This window comes from Sciurus vulgaris, assembly GCF_902686455.1.
Source record: "Sciurus vulgaris genome assembly, chromosome: 8".
Classification (NCBI taxonomy): Eukaryota; Metazoa; Chordata; class Mammalia; order Rodentia; family Sciuridae; genus Sciurus; species Sciurus vulgaris.
Window position 1 is genome coordinate 144,595,094 of NC_136468.1, and position 20,996 is coordinate 144,616,089.

The 20,996-nt window shown below is 37.0% G+C and overlaps 1 protein-coding gene across 8 annotated transcripts in view; it reads left to right on the forward strand.

Moving 5' to 3' along the window:
- Positions 1-20,996, forward strand: part of TMEM116 (transmembrane protein 116) — a 115,608-nt gene that overhangs the window by 12,426 nt on the left and 82,186 nt on the right. For 4 of the 8 annotated variants that reach the window (XM_079149600.1, XM_079149597.1, XM_079149594.1 and 1 more), the window contains exons 2-4: positions 858-904; positions 1,395-1,458; positions 18,164-18,295. In XM_079149600.1, coding sequence (XP_079005726.1) covers positions 891-904; positions 1,395-1,458; positions 18,164-18,295 — 210 coding nt within the window. In that variant the 5' untranslated portion in view covers positions 858-890. Of the gene's footprint in view, positions 1-188; positions 372-857; positions 905-1,394; positions 1,459-18,163; positions 18,296-20,996 lie in introns of those variants that run through there. The other 4 variants (XM_079149598.1, XM_079149599.1, XM_079149601.1 and 1 more) reach the window with 4 other exon arrangements.

Genomic DNA, 20,996 nt, shown 5'->3' on the forward strand with positions numbered 1-20,996 from the left:
CCCTCTTACAACTGTATTTTATCTTTGTACTATGACTCACTCTGCTTCTTTTAATAAAATAAATAATAACTCCTACCGATTGCTCCTTCTTACAGTTCCTTATGCTTCTTAAACTTTGTTTCCTTGTCACCTGCTCTTTCTATTTTGGGCTTTCAGCTTGACTTTTTTCTCTTGGCTGGTCGCCCTCAAGGTACAGTGCATGATTAGGTGGGGAGGAGCCAGGCTGGGGCAGGGGTGGAGCTCCTTGTTCACTTCTTTGGGAATCGGAACCTGTCTGAGAAAGATCACTGCATAAAGGTGGCTGGGACTGAAGTCCTTATGGCCTTATTACTGGAAACTAGCACCCTGGAGGACAAATGGGATTTGGTAAGGTCAGAAGTTGTCTTTTTTGCCCCCTCTCCTTTCTTTGTGCTCTGTATTTTTCACTCACAGTACCTCTCCACTTTCTTCTGTTTCTGTATCATTTATTGTTCTTTTAGTGAACTTTATTTTTGTTTGTCTTTATTGTTACCCCTATTTCATAAATCTGTCCCTTCTCAAACTTTTTTATCTCTTCTACATTTTATTCTTCCTTTTATTAATTTTCTCATTCAGTTTTATTTTTTCATTCAGTCATTTTTCTACCCACCTCTCTATTCTTTTATTTTACTGTTTCCCAGAGAAGTAGAAGAAAGGAAAAATGGAGCCATCCTTCCTTCCCAGAGGCCTTTTCAAAGTCTTTTTTACTCATTCTCAGACTTGTAGCATGTTTTGATTAGTCTTTGAAGAAGCATTTGTGCTGAGGAGACGGTTAATAAACAGTAAAATTGAAATTAGGTTGAATATTAAATGTAAAGGTTTAATTTTTTCTTTCTTAGGTTTTTTCTGCAATACAGTGGATACAATTTATTATGGCTACTCTGAGGTATGTTTATTTAATCTCACATAATATGACTATATAAACTAGTATAAGTAAAATTGTAACATTCTGCAATTTCTACATTTTCCTCCTGGGGATTTGATTTTGCTTTTTAGTTAGAGAAAAATTATATTCTTCATTTACTTTGTTGATATTTTCTGACTAAGAAAGTGTAACAACATAAACAACAATAACAACAAAAGCAGATTGAGGAATAACATCCGAAATCAGTGGACAGTCTGGTCAACAGGAGTGGTTGCAAAATCAATAAATAGCAACATGCTCACTTTGGCAGCACACATATTAAAAATTGGAATGATAGAGAAGATTGGCACGGCCCTAAACAAGAATGGCATTCAAATTCATGAAGCATTCCATACTTTTAAAACACATGTGCAGTTTATTTTACATCAATTTAATTAGTAAAAAAAAAAAAATCAGCACATGTGAAGGAGACTTCTTGTCCTGTTTTAATGATCATCACCCTGTCTCTCAGTATTATAGGTTCAAGTTCACTTATTACCTATGCTGTATTCAAGAATAGACCGAATTCTTCAGAGGTGAGTAGTCACTCTTTGAATTTGAACTTTTAGTGACTAATCCTTTAAAATAAATCACAGAGAAGTAGTTCCTGCAAATGATGGAATAATTCTACAAATAATTTATTAATTCCTCACTATAATAAATTGAGATGCTTTAAACTTGTCAATAGAGCTCCCTTATCTTCCAGGCAATTGTCTTTAGCTATCATTTTGAATTCTTAGAGATGAACTTTTTTTTCCCTGTAGTACTGGGGATTAAACCTAGGACTTCATGCATGCTACTCATGTGGCTACTTCGCCAGCCCTTTTTATTTGAGACCATGTCTTGCTATGTTGCCCAGGCTGTCCTTGAATTTATGATCCTTATCCTTCAACCTCCTGAGTTGCTGGGATTATAGGCATATGATGCCATATCCAGATGAAGATGAATTCTTAAGTGTAGATTTCTTTGATATCTTTTTTTGGTATCTTTTTAAATAATTAAGATTAAGGAAACAGTGTTGTCTGAAACCTGTATTCACTTTAAGGATGACAGAAGTGAGTTTCTGATTTCTGTACTTAGGAAAATTGCTAGTGGGGCTAGGAGATTGAACATAGGACTTTGATATATGAAAGATATTTGTTTTTTTGCTCTGTCCTTCTAGGCAATTATAATTTATTTTTGAGCAAAAATAATCATTTGTACCAAAAAAAAAAACCAAGTTAATAACTTCCTGGCTCATAGAGAACTAGGTAGAGTGTTATATTTGCTAGCTCTGTAAAGATTTTCAGAGAAATGACCAGGTATGGTGACACATGTCTGTAATCCCAGCAGCTTGGGAAACTGAGGCAGGAGGATTGCAAGGCTGAGGCTAACTTCAGCAATTTAGTGATACCCTGTCTCAAAATAAAAATAAAGAAGGGGTGGGGGTAGAGTATCCCTACCACTCTCTGGTACTATACTCTCTAGTACTACAAAAAAAAATTTTTTTTTCTTTTCTGATTGGGGATTGAACCCAGGGAAGTTCTACCACTGAGCTACCTCCACAGGGTTTCCTCTAGTTAATAGTACTTTATATCCTTCAAAAGATATATATTCCCCTTAACCTTCCTTTTTATTAAGTTATTTTTCCCTTTAACACTAAGCTATATCCCCAGTCATTTTTATTTTTTATTTTGACACAGGGCCTTGCAAAGTTGCTTAGGGCCTCACTTAGTTGCAGAGGCTGGCCACAAACTTGCAATCCTCATGCCTCAGCCTCTCCAGTTGCTGGAATTGCAGATGTGTGCCACCACACCTGGCTCTTCATGGTATCTTTTGCCTTCTATTCTAATTTTACTGTGGCTGAATTTTTTATTGGTTCTTTTTAGTTATACATGACTGTAGAGTCCATTTTGACATAATTGTAAAAGCATGGACTATATCTTCTTCTAATTCAGTCCTTAGTACCTCTGCTTCCCTTCCATTTCCCAACCACCTGCTCCCTTCCCTCTGCTGCACTGATCTTTCTGTCAAATCCATAGGGTTTGCTTTTTCAGTCAATTTCTTGTGAATGTATACATAGTGAGATTCACTGTGGTGAATCTATATATGTACATATGTCAGATTCATTCTACTGTTTCCTTTTATCCTTCCTCCCTTCCCTTCATTCCTCTTTGTCTACTCTGCTGAACTTCTGTTCTTTTTTAATGCCCTCCCCCACTTATTGTGTATTAGCTTCAAAATATCCGAAAAAACATTTGACCTTTGACTTTTTGGGACTGGTTTATTTCACTCAGCATGATAGTCTCCAGATTCATCCATTGACTGGCAAATGTCATAATTTCATTCTTCTTAATGAGTGAGTAATACTCCATTGTGGATATAGACCACATTTTCTTTATCCATTTATCTTTTTTGTTGTTTTTTTTGTGGTGCTGGGGATTGAACCCAGGGCCTTGTGCTTGCAAGGCAGGCACTCTGCCAACTGAGCTACATCCCCAGCCCCTATCCATTTATCTTTTGAAGAGCACTTAGGTTGGATCCACAGCTTAGCTGTTGTGAATTGTGCTGCTGGAAACATTGATGTGGCTGTGCCATTGTAGTATGCTGATTTTAAATCCTTTGTCTATATGCTGAGGAGTGAGATAATTATGTCAAATGGTAATTCCATTCCTATTTTTTTTTCAAAGAGTTTTAGTTGTCAGTGTACCTTTATTTATTTATTTATGTGTGGTGCTGAGAATTGAACCCAGCGTCTCACACATGCAAGGCACATGCTTTACCACTGAGCTACAACCCCAGTGCATTCCATTCCTAGTTTTTTAAGAAATCTCCAAACCCATTCCAGAATAGTTGCACCAATTTACAGTCTCAGCAACAATGTATGAGTGTACCCTTTTCCTGACATCTTTTGCCAACACATATTGTTATTTTATTCTTAATAATTGCCATTCTGACTGGAGTGAGGTGAAATCTCAGTGTAGTTTTAAGTTGCATTTCTCTAATTGCTAGAGTGAACACTTGTTCACATATTTGTTGACCATTCATATTTCTTTTTTTGAGAAGTGTCTGTTTAGTTCCTTTGCCCATTTGTTGATTGAGTTTTTTTTTTTTTTTTTTTTTTTTTTTGGTGTTAAGTTTTTTGAGTTCTTTGTATATTCTGGATATTAATGCCCTGAGGAGCAGGTGGCAATTTTTTTTTTTTTTTTTTTTTTTGGTACTGGGGATGGAACTCGGGCACTTAACCACTGAGCCACACCCCCAGCCCTTTTTTTGTATTTTATTTAGAGAAGGGTCTACCTGAGAAGCTTAGGGCCTCAGTAAGGAGAACTTGTGATTCTCCTACTTTAGCCTCCTGATCTGCTGGGATTACAGGCGTGGTGAGCCACGCCTGGCTCTCCTTATGTTCTTGATTGTTTCTTTTGCTATGAAGAAGCTTTTAAATTTGATTCCGTCCCATTTATTGATCTTTTATTCTTCTACTTGCATTATAGGAGTCTTGTTAAGGAAATCAGTTCCTGAGCCAATATGTTGGAGTGTTAGGCCTACATTTTATTCCAGCAGGTGCAGGGTTTTTGATCTGATTCCTAGGTCTTTGATCCTCTTTGAGTGGAGTTTTGTGCAGGGTAAGATATAAGACCTAAATTTTATTCTACTATATTTTCCAGTTTTCCCAGCACCATTTGTTAAAAACACTATCTTTTCTCCAGTGTTATGTTTTTGGCACCATAAACACAGATAACTGTATGTGGGTTTATCTCTTTTATGCTGTTTCATTGGTCTTCATGCCTGTTTTGATTCCAGTAGCATGCTGTTTTTGTTACTGTAGCTCTGTAGTATAATTTGAGGTCCGGGATTGTGATATCTCCTGCTTCACTTTTCGTGCTAAGGATTGCTTTGGCTCTTCTGGGTCTATTATTTTTCCAAATGAATTTCATGACTGATTTTTCTATTTCTATGAAGAATGTCCTTGGAATTTTGATGGGATTTGCATTGAATCTGTATAGCACTTTGGGTAGTGCCATTTTGATATAAATTCTGCCTCTTTAAGAACATGGGAGGTCTTTCCATCTTCTAAGGTCTTCAATTTCTTTATCTAGTGTTCTATAGTTTTCATTGTAGAGGTCCTTCATCTCTTTTGTTAAATTGGTTTCCAAGTATTTTATTTTACTTTTTTTAGGCTATTGTGAATAGTATAGTTTTTCTAATTTCTTTTTCAGCAGATTCATTGGAGTATAAACAATTGATTATAGGTGTTGATTTTGTATCCTGCTACTTTGCTGAATTCATTTATGAGTTCTAGAAGTCTATTAGTGGAGTCTCTAAATAAAATACAAAATAGGGGATGTGGCTCAATGGTCAAGTGCCCCGAGTTCAATCACAGGTACCCTCCCTCCTGAAAAAAAAAAAATCATGAATGGGTTCTGTACTTTGTCAAATGCTTTCTTCTGCATCTATTGAGATAATCATGTAATTATTGTCTTTAATGTCTTTAAGTCTGTTTATGTGGTGAGTTACATTTATTGATTTCTGTATGTTGAACCAACCTTGCGTCCCTGGGGTGAAACCCACTTGATCATGGTGTATTATCTTTGTATGTGGTTTTTTAAAATTTATTTTTATTGTAAACAAATGGGATACATGTTGTTTATGTTTGTACATGAAGTAACAGCATATCATTTGCGTAATCATACATTTACATAGGGTAATGATGTTTGATTCAATCTGTTATTTTTTCCTTCCTCCCACCCCTCCCACCCCTCTTTTCCCTCTATACAGTCTCTCCTTCCTCCATTCTTGCCCCCCCTCCCACCTCCATTATGTGTCATCATCCACTTATCAGCGAGATCATTTGTCCTTTGGTTTTTTGAGATTGGCTTATCTCACTTAACATGATATTCTCCAGTTTCATCCATTGATCTGCAAATGCCATAATTTTATATTCTTTATATATATATATATATATACCACAGTTTCTTTATCCATTCACCAATTGAAGGACATCTAGGTTGGTTCCACAGTCTGGCTATTGTGAATTGAGCAGCTATGAACATTGATGTGGCTGTATCTCTGAAGTATGCTGATTTTAAGTCCTTTGGGTATAGGCCAAGGAGTAGGACAGCTGGGTCAAATGGCCTGCCCATTCCAAGTTTTCTAAGGAATCTCCACACTGCTTTCCAGAGTGGCTGCACTAATTTGCAGTCCCACCAGCAATGTATGAGTGTACCTTTTTCCCCACATCTTCTCCAACACCTATTGTTGCTTGTATTCTTGATAATCGCCATTCTAATTGGGGTGAGATGGAATCTTAGTGTAGTTTTGATTTGCATTTCTCTTATTACTAAAGATGGTGAACATTTTTTCATATATCTGTTGATTGCTTGTACATCTTCTTCTGTGAAGCGTCTGTTCATATCCTTAGCCCATTTGTTGATTGGGTTATTTGTATTCTTGGTGTAGAGTTTTTTGAGTTCTTTATATATTCTGGAAATTAGTGCTCTATCTGAAGTATGAGTGGCAAAGATATTCTCCCACTATGTAGGCTCTCTCTTCGCATTGCTGATAGTTTCCTTTGCTGAGAGAAAGCTATTTAGTATGAATCTGTCCCAGTTATTGATTCTTGCTTTTATTTCTTGTGCTATGGGAGTCCTGTTAAGGAAGTCTGATCCTAAGCCAACAAGTTGAAGATTTGGACCTACTTTTTCTTCTATAAGATGCAGGGTCTCTGGTCTGATTTCAAGGTCCTTGATCCATTGTGAGTTGATTTTGGTGCAGGGTGAGAGATAGGGGTTTAGTTTCATTCTGTTGCATATGGATTTCCAGTTTTCCCAGCACCATTTGTTGAAGAGGCTATCTTTTCTCCATTGCATATTTTTGGCACCTTTGTCTAGTATTAGAAAATTGTATTTATTTGGGTTTGTGTCCGTGTCCTCTATTCTGTACCATTGATCTACCTGTCTATTTTGGTGCCAATACCACGCTGTTTTTGTTACTGTTGCTTTGTAGTATAGTCGAAGTTCTGGTATTGTGATACTCCCTGCTTCATTCTTCCTGCTAAGGATTGCTTTAGCTATTCTGGGTTTCTTATTCTTCCAGATGAATTTTACGATTGCTTGCTCTGTTTCTGTAAGGTACATCATTGGGATTTTAATTGGAATTGCATTGAATCTGTATAGCACTTTTGGTAGTATGGCCATTTTGACAATATTAATTCTGCCTATCCAAGAACATGGGAGATCTTTCCATCTTCTAAGGTCTTCCTCAATTTCTTTCTTCAATGTTTTGTAATTTTCATTGTAGAAATCTTTTACCTCTTTGGTTAGATTGATTCCCAAGTATTTTATTTTTTTTGAGGCTATTGCAAATGGAGTTGTTTTCCTCATTTCCCTTTCAGCTGTTTCATTGCTTCCATATAAAAATGCTTTAGATTTATGCATGTTGATTTTATAGCCGGCTGTTTTGCTGAATTCATTGATGAGGTCTAGAAGTTTTCTGGAGGAGGTTTTTTGGATCCTCTAAATATAGAATCATGTCATCAGCAAATAGTGACAGCTTAAGTTCCTCTTTTCCTATTTGTCCCTTTAATTTCTTTAGTCTGCCTAATTGCTCTGGCTAGAGTTTCGAGGACAATGTTGAATAGAAGTGGTGAAAGAGGACATCCCTGTCTTGTTCCCATTTTTAAAGGGAATGGTTTCAGTTTTTCTCCATTAAGAATGATGTTGGCCATGGGCTTAGCATAAATAGCCTTTACAATGTTCAGGTATGTTCCTACTATCCCTATTTTTTCTAGTGTTTTCAGCATGAAGGGGTGTTGTATTTTGTCGAACTCTTTCTCTGCGTCAATTGAAATAACCATATGATTCTTATCCTTAAGACTATTGACATGATGGATTATGTTTATTGATTTACGGATGTTAAACCATCCTTGCATTCCAGGGATGAACCCCACTTGATCGTGGTGCATGATTTTCTTAATATGCTTTTGCAAACGGTTTGCCAATATTTTATTAAGGATCTTTGCATCTATACTCATCAAGGATATTGGTCTAAAATTTTCTTTCCTTGATGTGTCTTTTCCTGGTTTGGGTATGAGGGTGATATTAGCTTCATAGAATGAGTTTGGTAGGGTACCCTCCTTTTCTATTTCCTGGAATACTTTGAGAAGTATTGGAATGAGTTCTTCTTTGAAGGTCTTGTAGAACTCGGCTAAGAATCCATCTGGTCCTGGGCTTTTCTTGAATGGTAGGTTTTTAATGGCTTCTTCTATTTCATTGCTTGATATTGATCTGTTTAAATTGTGTATGACCGCCTGGTTCAGTTTGGGAGGAAAATATGTCTCAATAAATTTGTCAATGTCTTCGATAGATTCTATTTTGTTGGAATACAGATTTTCAAAGTAACTTCTAATCATGTTATGTATCTCAGTGGTGTCTGTCGTGATATTTCCTTTTTCATCATGAATTTTAGTAATTTTTGAGTTTTCTCTGTCCTTCTCTTTGTTAGTGTGGCTAAGGGTTTGTCTATTTTGTTGACTTTCTCAAAGAACCAACTTTTTGTTTTGTCAATTTTTGAATTGTTTCTTTTGTTTCAATTTCATTGATTTCAGCTCTGATTTTAATTATTTCTTGTCTTCTATTACTTTTGCTTTTATTCTGTTCTTTTTCTAGGGCTTTGAGCTGTAATGTTAGGTCATTTAGTTGTTGTCTTTTCATTCTTTTCTGGAATGTGCTCCATGCAATGAATTTTTCTCTTAGTACTGCTTTCATAGTGTCCCAGAGATTTTGATATGTTTTATTGTTGTTCTCATTGACCTCTAAGAATTTTTTAATCTCCTCCCTGATGTTTTTTGTTATCCATGTTTCATTCAATAGCATATTATTTAGTCTCTAGGTGTTGGAGTAATTTCTCTTTTTTATTTTGTCATTGATTTTTACTCTCAGTCCATTATGATCTGATAGAACACAAGGCAGTATCTCTATTTTTTTGCATTTCCTAAGGGCTGCTTTGTGGCATAACATATGGTCTGTTTTCGAGAAGGTTCCATGTGCTGCTGAGAAGAAAGTGAATCCACTCGTTGATGGATGGAATATTCTATATATGTCTATTAAGTCTAGGTTATTGATTGTGTTATTGAGTTCTATGGTTTCTTTGTTTGGTTTTTGTTTGGAAGATCTATCTAGTGGTGACAGCGGTGCATTAAAGTCACCCAGAATTATTGTGTTGTGGTGTATGTGATTCCTGAAATTGAGAAGGATTTGTTTGATGTACAGGGATGCACCATTGTTTGGGGCATAAATATTTACTATCATTATGTCTTCCTGATTTATGGTTCCCTTAAGTAGTATGAAATGTCCTTCTTTATTCCTTCTGACTAACTTTGTCTTGAAGTCCACTTTATCTGATATAAGGATGGAAACCCCCGCTTTTTTACTGAGTCCATGCGCGTGGTAGGTTTTTCCCCATCCTTTCACCTTTAGTCTGTGGATGTCTTTTTCTATGAGATGAGTCTCTTGCAGGCAGCATATTGTTGGGTCTTTCTTTTTAATCCATTCTGCCAGTTTTTGTCTTTTGATTGATGAGTTTAGGCCATTAATGTTCAGGGTTATTATTGAGATATGATTTGTATTCCCAGTCATTTGGCTTATTTTTGGTTTTTAAGTTGGCTTGGTTTCTCCTTTGAGTGGTTTTTCTCTAAGGTAGTTCCTCCCTTTGCTGACCTCCATTGTTGTTTTTCATTTCCTCCTCATGGAATATTTTGTTGAGAACATTCTGTAGCGCAGGCTTTCTATTTGTAAATTCTTTTAACTTTTGTTTATCATGGAAGGATTTTATTTCATCTTCAAATCTGAAGGTTAGTTTTGCTGGGTATAGGATTCTTGGTTGGCAACCATGTTCTTTCAGAGCTTGAAATATGTTGTTCCAGGCCCTTCTAGCTTTTAGAGTCTGGGTTGAGAAGTTGGCTGCTATCCGTATTGGTCTCCCCCTATATGTAATCTGATACTTTTCTCTCGTGGCCTTCAAAATCCTATCTTTATTTTGATTGTTAGGCATTTTTATTATAATGTGCCTTGGTGTGGATCTGTTGTGATTTTTGTGCATTTGGTGTTCTGTAAGCCTCTTATGGCTTACAGATTTTCCATTTCATTCTTCAGGTTTGGGAAATTTTCTGATATTATTTCATTGGCAGGTTGTTCATTCCTTTGGTTTGTATCTCTGTTCCTTCCTCAATCCCAATAATTCTTAAATTTGGTCTTTTCATGATGTCCCATAGTTCTTGGAGATTCTGTTCACTATTTCTTACCATCTTCTCTGTTTGGCAACTTTATTTTCAAGATTAAATATTTTGTCTTCATTGTCTGAGGTTCTGTCTTCCAAGTGGTCTAGTCTTTTGGTGATGCTTTCCATTGAGTTTTTTATTTGGTTTATTGTCTCCTTCATTTCAAGGATTTCCGTTTGTTTTTTTTTTTGAGAATCTCTATCTGTTTGTTGAAATGATCTTTTGCTTCCTGCAGGTGCTCTTTCAGCTTATTGGTATTATCATTGATTGCCTGCATTTGCTCTCTTATCTCATCCTTTGCTTCGTGAATTATCTTAATCATGTATAATCTGAAGTCCTTTTCTGACATTTCTTCTAACATACTGTCATTGGATTCTATTACTATAGAATCTAGATTTGTTTGGATTATTTTCTTCCCTTGTTTTTTCATGTTGTTCAAGTATCTTCCCCTCTAGCAGTGCAGATCTGGGGTATTTCAGATTTCCCCCTATAGGCTTATAGTGACCCTATAGGTTTCCAAAACCCTTTCTTTAAGGGGGGATCAATATTAGCAGTACCCAATTCAGACACTATGCAATCCTAGACCAAATAGCCCCTATGGGGACAATAACAAAATTGTCATAATAAACAGAATGAGTTCATATATTATCTTCAGTAAAACAAACAGATTTGCAATAAGGTCTGCAGTTTCAAATGGAGGACAAAGAGGATGCAGAGGGATGTAGAATGTGGCTGTTAATGGGATAAGAAAAGAATATACAGAAGTTCTAGATAATAGGGTGAGAGTGTAATCAAAAGAAATTGGATGTTAGCATGCAAAAAAGGGAGAAAGAGACTCTGAGGGAATAGGTAAAAGGAAAAGAGAGCAAGAAAAGTAAAGAAATAAAAACTTAAATTTTTTCAATAAGTAGAAAAAAGAAAATCTGCAGTATAACAGTCATATAGTAATGAAACCTCCCAGTGTTCAGTAGCCTGATGCATAAGAGGTACCTGACAATGAGCTTCAAGCCTCCAGCAGAAGTCTCAGGATGGGGATTTGCTCCACCTGAAGATCGGAGCTACCACTTCCAGAATTATCCAAGATGGCCGCTCTGGCTTCAAAATGTGTTGGCAAATGGGGAGCTGCAGCTCAGGGTGTGGACATGGTCAGCTGGAGGTCCTGGAGGCAGGATGCGGTTGGTCAGGCAGGGGTCCTGGAGGTCGGGTGTGTTTGGTGTGGTTGTGGGATCCTGGAGGCCGGGTACAATCAGTCGGTCTGGGTTCCCGATGATAGGGCGCAGTCAGTTGGTCTGGGGGTTCTGGCGGCAGGGAGCAGTCAGTCAATGTGAGGGCCCCAGAGGCAGGGAGTGATTGGTCGGGCTGAGGGATCCTGGAGACGGGGCGCAGTCAGTCCGGCCAGGTGTCCTACAGGTCCTGGCTGTTGTCTCAAAATGGCGGCAGCCACGTGTAATCAAACCTGCAGGTACTGTGACAGAGAACTTTCAGGCAACAGCAGGCAGCTGGTGCTCCACTGGCTGTCAGCGATCAGTTTGCTGACTGTTGTCGGATGATCGGGAGGTGAGCCTCATGTGTTGGGTGATGGATAGGTAAGGCAGGCAATGGACAGGCGAGAGGCAGGCAAATGGTGGATGATAGATGCCTGACAGTGAGCAATCTGCACTCACAAAAGGCGTTGATATGCTGGCAGACTGCAGGTCATCACAGCAGACAAATGGGGTAAACACCAGGGGATCGATAAGCAGCAAAAACTGCCTCACCAAGAAACAGATATCCTCTGCTTGAAACTGGAGTTACGGAGTGACAAGGAATGCAGCCTCTCTCTAGTCCACCATCTTGGATCTGGCCTGTATGTGTTTGTGTATGTGGTTTGTCAGTATTTTTTTTTTTTTTTAGGAAACCTCTTTCTGAGTTTAAAAAAAAAAAAAACAAAACTTTATTTTTTTTAATTTATTTTTTATATGGTGCTGAGGATCAAACCCAGTGCCTCTTACATACTAGGCAAATGCTTTAACACTGAGTCACAACCCAGCCCTTGCCAGTATTTTATTAAGGATTTTTGCATTGCTAGGTGTTGAGGTGCGCACTTGTAATCTCAGCAATTCAGGAGGCTGAGGCATGAGGATCACAAGTTCAAGGCTAGGCTCAGCAATTTAGTGAGGTCCTAAGCAACTTAGAGAGACCCTGTCTCAAAATAAAAAGCAAAAAGGGATGGGATGTAGCTCAGTGGTAAATCCCTGGGTTTAATCCCCAGGCCACCCCTCCTAAAAAAAAAAAAAAAAAAAAAAAAAAAAGAATTTTTGCATCTGTGTTCATCTAAGGACATTGGTCTGAAGTTTTCTTTCCTTGATGTGTCTTTGTCTGATCTTTATATCAGAGTGATACTGGCTTCATAGAATGAGTTTGAGAGTTTCCTCTTTTCTATTTCATGGAAAATTTTGAGGAGGCTTGGTATTAGTTCTTCCTTAAAGGCCTTGTAGAACTTGACTGAGAATCCATCCAGTCCTGGTCTTTTCTTTGTTGGAAGACTTTTCATGACTGCTTTTTTTCTTGAGACTGATCTGTTAAAGTTTTCTATATCCTCCTTGTCCAATTGGAGTAGGTCATAGAATTTGTATCTCTAGGAATTTGTGCATATCTTCAAGATTTTCTAGCTTCTTTGAGTAAAAATTTTTGAAATAGTTTCTGCTAATCCTTTGGATTTCAGTACTGTCAATTGTATATTTCCTTTTTCATCTTTGATTTTAATAATTTGAGTTTAATTCGAGTTTTTTCCCTTTTTTTTTTTTTTTTGGTAGCTTGCATAAGGGTTTGTCAGTTTTGTTTGTTCTTTCAGAAAAAAACCAGCTTTCTGTTTCCCTGATCTTTTAATTTTTTTTTAACCTCAGTTTCATTGATTTTTGGCTCTGATTTTAATTATTTCCTATCTTCTTCTGCTTTTGGTGTTGATATGTTTCTCTTTTTCTAGGGCCTTGAGACCTAATGTTAGATTATTTATTCGGTATCTTTCTAGTCTTTTAATGTATGAGCTCAATGCTGTGAACTTTCCTCTTAGAACTGCTTTCATACTGTCCCAGAGATTTTGATATGTTATATTATTATTATTCTTTTTTATTTTTTTGCAGTGCTGGGGATTTGAACCCAGGGACTTGTGCTTGCAAGGCCAGCCCTCTACCAACTGAGCTATATCCCCAGACCTCATTATTATTCTTTATCTCTAAGTATTTTTTTATTTCTCCCCTGATTATTCTGCTATCCATTCATCATTCAAAAGTGTATTATTTAGTCTCCAGGTGTTTCTGTTTTTTTTATCTTGTTCGTTTCTAATTTCATTCCATTACAATCTGATGTAATGCATGTTATTATCTCTATTCTTTTGTATTTGCTAAGATTTCTTTGTGGCCTAAAATATGGTCTGTTTTAGAAAATGTTTCATGTGTTCCTGGAAGAAAGTGAATTCAGTCATTGATGGATGAAATATTCTATAGATACCTGTTAAGTCCAAATTATTAATTGTATTTTTTGGCATCTTTATATAAAGTTTTTGTTTGGATGCTCTATCCAGTGATAACAGAAGTATGTTAAAATCACCCAGTATTATTGTGTTGTGGCCAATCTGATTTTTTTTTTTCTTTTTTTGGTACCAGGGATTGAACTCAGGGGCACCCAACCACTAAGCCACATCCCCAGCCCTTTTTATTATTTTCTTTAGAGACAGAGTCTCACTTAGTTGCTTATTAGGGCCTTGCCAAGTTGTTGAGGCTGGCTTTGAACTTCTGATCCTCCTGCCACAGCCTCCCAAACTTCTGGGATTACAGGAGTACATCACTCTCTGACTTCTATCCTTATTCTGTATGGAAGGCATTTTCAAAATATGTGTCTTGGAGTGGATCTGTTGTGATTTCGTATATTTGGAGTACCATATATATCCTGTATTTGAATTTCCATTTCATTCTTGAAGTTTAGAAAATTTTTTGATATTTCATTGAAAAGATTGCTCATACATTTAGTTTGTGTTTCAGAACCTTCATCTATCCTGATGAGTCTTAAATTTGGCCTTTTAATATTATCCCATATTTCTTGATTTTTATGTTCATCGTCTCTTAACATCTTTTCTCTATGGTTGACTTTATTTTCAAGATTATATACTTTGGGGGCTGGGGATATAGCTCAGTTCATAGAGTGCTTACCTGTCAAGCACAAGGCCCTGGGTTCAATCCCCAGCACTAAAAAAAAAAAAAAAAATTTATATACTTTTTCTTTGAGGCCTGAAAATCTGTCTTCACTGGTCTAGTCTACTGGTGATGCTTTCCATTGAATTTTTAGTCTGGTTTATTGATTCCTTCATTTCAAGGATTTCTGTTTGATTCTTTTTAGTATCTCTATGTCTTTATTGAAGTGACCTTTCACTTCCTGTATTTTCCCTCTGATTTCACTCCTTACATTGTTTGTTGTTGTTGTTGTTGTTGTTCTCATAGAATGGTTTAACTATGAACTTTCTTAATTCCTTTTCTGACATTTCCTCCCCTGTGGTGTTGGTGAATTCTGTTGTTGAAGCATTTGGGTTGTTTGGGATTTTTTTTTTTCCTTGCTTTATCATATTATTTACATGTCTTCCCATCTAGCAGTATGGGTCTGACTTCTTTTAAGTGAAGGACTACTTTGTGAGCCTTTTTCTTAAGAGCTTCGTGTCAGGTAAATATCCAGATAATGATATGATATTTTAATTCAATGTATGACCTCTGCTGATCCCAATATCAGCCCCATTTTAAGTGATGCCACTGAGCCTTATTTACTATAGTCACTTTTGAGCCAGACCTCATTCTGTTCAACCTTATAAGAACAAAAACTTGTTACAGTTGATTTCTGCTATATCTCATATTCAGGTATATACCTATAATAAAGTTCTGGAATAGGTCAAACAATTAGTTGTTAAATTTAGGAAACGTATTTATGCCCTTAAATGAGGGCTAAAAGGAGGGAAGAATAAGATTGGGCAAATAGGAGAGGGAAAAGAGAGAAAGAAGTCGTAAAAGGTCAATTTACACCAAGGTTGAAAGGAGAGAGAGATGAATGGGTGTTATTTGAGATTGTAGCAGATAGTGCAAGGGGGTGAATAGGGGACAAGAGAAGCAGGTACAAACTAGAGCTAGGAAAACAAACATAGGAAAATTGATTCAGGTTAATGCTTTAAACCATCTGATGAAATACATTCCAATGGGTTGAAGGTACAGTGAGGTACAGTGTTGGCTGTTGGGTTAACAATTTTTTTCAGATTAAGGAATTATTTATATGATCAAAGTTGATGTTAGAGTTGTTTGCAGTATACCATGTCTAGATGTAGAAAATTTTTGTTGAATCTGGGTTTGGATTTCATTGGGGTTTGAATATTTAGCAGATGTCCATCAATCTTTGGCTGTGGATCTCTTCCAAGTTGCAGGGGACAGAGACCCACTCCTAGTTGTTATGAGTGTCCTACCATCAGCTTCTGGTTTGTCAGCTTGAGGGCCTGCAGCTGACTGCTCAGATGGACAGTGTTTCTACTGTGTGTAGTAGTTTAGGATGTAGGCTCTGTCTTGTCTCTGTGATTGCTGTGTCACTGTGTACCTGTTCCCCCCTTTGGATCTTTTTCATGGTATTGAAGGTCCTGATGCTTGGATGTGGGTGCAGGAACTCTGGCTGTGGATCTTCCACCCATGATCTGTGGTGCAAAAGTATTTTCCCAGCTAATGATGCTCTGTGGGGTACCATAGCTAAGGGTCTCCAGTGGTTCACCTGGACTCCATTTTCCACTGCCTAGGTTGTGAATGTTGTGTGTTGATTCCGTCTGCTTACTTAGCCTGATGCAAGGACCCTTAAGTATTCAAATAATTTCTGCTCACTTGCCTGTTGTGATTACAGTTCAGGCTGTTTACCTGTTAAGGCTGGTATCAGTCCCTTTCTGCTCCATCTCTATGCCACTGGATATTCAGACAATTATCCCTCCGGTAGGCCCTGTGATCCTGACCCTGCAATCCAGATCCTTGGGACTGTCCCTTGACCTCCTATGGTGCCTTCCCCCAGTGTCAGTGATTGGGGGCCTGGTGAATCTGCCTTCCTTTGTTCAGGGCCAAAGTTTTGCTGCCTCTGTCTGAGTTGAGCAAGCAACTGGAGGCTGTGCAGAGCTTTTTGCCCTTGCCTGGGTCACAGAGGCAGAGCAGGGCTAGATGCACACTTCCCGGGGTCAGTTCCCCTCCAGCCCACTCTGTTCCCCTTATTTGCCATGGGGGAAGAGGGAGGGCAATTTCAGCGATTTCAAGCTGGTAGTGGTCCTTCTAGAAATTCTTTCTGGCTGGATATTTAAGAGGTGCCACTGAAGGGGCCTTTCCTCTGGTTTAGTTTGCAGCTATCTGGGCATGGGAAGATGCCCATTTAGAGGGTCACTAGTTAGCTAATGTCTCCACAAGATGGCGGTGGATCCCCAGCTCAACTTTTCACAATTTGGTTTTAAGCTGTTTGCACATTTTTTTTTTCTGGGAATTGAACTGAGGGGCACTTGGCCACTGAGCCACATCCCAGCCCTATTTTGTATTTTATTTAGAGACAGGATCTCACCAAATTGCTTAGCATCTCGCTTTTGCTGAGGCTGGCTTTGAACTTGCGGTCCTCCTGCCTCAGCCTCCCGAGCTGCTGGAATTATAGGCATACGTGTTTGCGCTGTTTTAAGGAGCTTCTGTGCTTTTTGTCTGTCTTTCCAACAATTTTTAAATGGGTAAGCTTAATATCCCCATGAGCACAATGTATTTCTTTACCACTTTAGATCTTCAGTGCCTCTCAATAAATATTTTATAATTTTTCCCATAGGAAAATCAAAATTACTTTTAAATAAATGGGAATGGGTAGGCTAAAAGGAGAAGGATACTTAGAAGTAAGAGGACAAACTTCATCAATGTGGTCAGAAGTTGAAAAGGAAAATATTTTCATTTCTTTTAGGTTCTCAGCTACACACCTAAATGCTTAGCCTATGATCTCATTTTTAAATTTTAGATGTTGGCTATACATATAGAGCTCTCTCAGTTGTCCTTTGTGGTGTGTCTCACCATAGAATTTTTCATCTTTCCATTCTTTCTTTGACTCTGTATATCTTTTTTTTATTAAAATCTTTTTTATTTTTACAGACTGCATTTTGATTCATTGTACCCAAATGGGTTACAACTTTTCATTTCTATGATTGTACACAATGTAAATTCACACCATTCATGTAATCATTCATATACATAGAGTAATACCGTCTGTTTCATTCTACTATCTTTCTGTTCCCCATTCCCTCCCACCCCATTTTCCTCTACACCGTCCAAAGTTCCTTCATTCTTCTCTTCCCCCCGCCACTTCCCCTTGTTATTTATTGTCATGCACTTATCAGAGAAAACATTTGGCCTTTGATTTTTGGGGCTCAGCCTATTTCACTTAGCATGCTATTTTCCAGCTTCATCCATTTACCAGCAAATGCCATAATTTTATTCTTCTTTATGGCTGAGTAATAGTCCATTGTGTATATATTCCACATTTCTTTATCCATTCATCAATTGAAGGGCATCTAGGTTGATTCCACAATCTAGGTATTGTGAAGTGAGCTGCTGTGAACATTGATGTGGCTGCATCACTGTAGTATGCTGATTTTAAGTCCTTTGGGTATAAGCCGAGGAGTGGGATAGCTGTGTCAAATGGTGGGACCCTGTATATCTTGAGAAAGAAGTGTCCCTAAGAGTAAGAAGATCAGTGTTGATTCATCTATAAGTACTTCAAGTCCAGGATGGTTGGGATAACTGTGATTACAGATTCATTCCTATCTAGAGTCTTCCTTTACATTCATTCCCTTCAGTCAACCAATGACTGCTGCCCTGGCAAATTAACACTCAGTTTTCTACTTGAAGCATAAAGTGTAAAAATAATTCATTGTTCTCATAGTTACATTACTTATGAAATGAGAATTTTGTGACTTTTGACAGATAAGGCCACTTTTTTGTCTGAGCTTGTCTGACCTGCTACTGGGAATCTGTGGGCTTACTGAGGCACTTCTCTATGGAATTTCAATGGCCAGTAAGGACATCATCTGCTATAACTTGCAAGTACTTGGACAGGTAAGCAATCCTAGACTGTGACAGCACCTTGCAAGGAAGGCATACTCAGTGTAGGAAGCAAGAGTGATCCATCCTGGGAATGGAGACCAATTTGTTTATTGTAACCCTTTGAAACAATATCTTTTATCTTTTTTGTCTAAAAAGAACTATTGATTTATTATAGAAATTTTGGAAAATTCAGAGAAGCACAAAGGTAGATAATTGAAAATCAGACAGCTATAAGCACTCTTTAATATTTTAAATATATATCCTTATAATCATTTTCTGAATATACATTCTTAAAAATATACAAATTAAGCTAGGCATGGTGGCAGATGCCTGCTATCCCAATGACCTGGGAGGTTAAGACAGGAGGATTGCAAGTTTGAGGCCACCCTTAGCAACTTAGCAAGACCTGTCTCAAAATATATACATATGCATAAAATATATATATAAACTCTATGTGTATAAAATACATATCCGTGTATAAAATAATACATTATATATAAAATATATGATACATATGTATACAATAATATGTTAATACTTTTTGTAATCTACTTTTATGAGTTAACATATTTTAACCATAATTCCATGTAATGAAATATTTTTCCGATACTAGGGATTGAACCCAGGAGTGCTTTGCCACAGAACTACATCACCAGCCCTTTTTATTTTTTATTTTGAGACAGGGTCTTGCTAAGTTATTGAGGCTATCCTCAAACTTGTGATTCTCCTGCCTCAGCTTCCCAGGTTGCTAGGATTATAGGCATGTGCCTCTACATCTAGCTGTTAGGAAATATTTTTCTACATCTGTTGAAATGACTGGTTTTGAGTTATTGGAATATAATACACATCAGTTTTCAAAAATAGTACAGGTAATCACATGTGGTTTATAAATGTATCTTCATGAATTTTTTTTTAAGTGCTGGGTATCAAACCTAGGCCTTATGCATGCTAGGCCAAGTACTCTACCACTGAGTTTTTGCCCCAGCCCCTTTTATGAATTTTATCAATGTTTTAACCTACATTGTACTCTCGGTATATGATACTTCTAAATTCTGAAACTGACATTGTAAAAAAATTAGAGGTTAAAATACAGTTTATTCCCATGGTTGGGTATTTTTTAATGAAATTTATTAGTAGAGGAGAGATTTCTTTCAATTTAATAGGAAGGTGAGTGTTCCTAGTTAGAAATCTGAAAGGCTCCAAAATCTGAAACTGTGGAAAATTCCACACCTCACCTCATGTGATAGTTTGCAATCAAAATGCAGATACATTAAAATATATAAAACTTTTGTATAAAATTACCTTTGAGCTGTGTATGAAAGGTGTATATGAAACATAAATGAATTTCATGTTTAGACTTGAGTGTGTCCACAACATATCTTCTTACATGTATAAATATTCTAAAAATCTGAAAAAAATCCAGAATCCTAAACATCCCCAAGTATTTTAGATATGGGACACTGAACCTATAACTTGTAATTGGTGGTATGAAATTTGTACATTGATATGTTACTGTCTTTTGAGTTTAAAATGTCTTAGAGACATTCTTTGCCACTCAATCCTGCCAATAAATTCATGAGTTAGAGCTAAAACCATATTGTTTTTTCAGAAAAAGAAATATTATTATAATTTTTAAAAATAAAAAAAATCCTGATTAGAATCTCAGACCTGATAAGTTTTGTGACTTTGGGTAAGTACTCAATCTTTCCGAATTTCAGTCTCCTAATCTGTAAAATGACCATTAATAACATTTACCTTTTCTTTGGTATAGATTTGACTAATAGTACACTGTTTTGTTGTTTTTTAAAAAATATGTTTTAGTTGTCGATGGACCTTTATTTTATTTATTTATATATGCAGTGCTGAGGATCAAACCGAGTGCCTACACATGGTAGGCAAGTGCTCTACCACTGAGCTATAATCCTAGCCCCTGTTACATTGCTTTTTTACAACTGTACTGAGCTACATGTACAATAAATGATATGTATTAAAGGCATACGATTTGATCAGTTTTGATATATGTATAACATCATGAGATCATCACTATAATTCAAGTTATCTGACATTCCTATTTTCATCACCCCTCAAAATTGTTTCTAATGTGTTTTCCTTTACCTCGTGGAGTATATGTATTATAATAGTTGCTTTTAAAAATACTTATTGGATGTTTCCAATATCTGTTTCCAATATCACTTCTAAGCTGATGTCTGTTGATTGTTTTTTCTCATGATAATGGGTCACATTTTTCTGTTCATTGTATGTTAAAGTAATTTAAGATTACATCTTAGACACTGAGTACTGAGTGTGGCATACACTCTGGTATTTTTGTAACTTTGTGGAGATTGCTGGTGTTTTTGTTTTGTAGGCATTAACCTGATGAGGTCAAGAATGTAAATTCACATCCTCATATATGGACAATGTTTCAACTCTGTCTCATCCTGTAAGCCTTGACTTTGCTTGTTTGGTACTGTCATGCACATGCATGATAGAGGGGTTGGGTTGAGACTTGTGTGGATTCAAATACAAAATTATGGCATCCCCTTTTCTGAATTTCTCACTTGTGGGATTCCTTCTATGCATTGCTGCCTAAAAGGGCTCTTTCTACTATGGCATACATCTGTAATCCTAGTGACTCAGGAGGCTGAGACAGGACCATCACAAGTTTGAAGCCAACCTCAGCAACTTAGGCCTAAAGAAACTTGACAAGACCCTG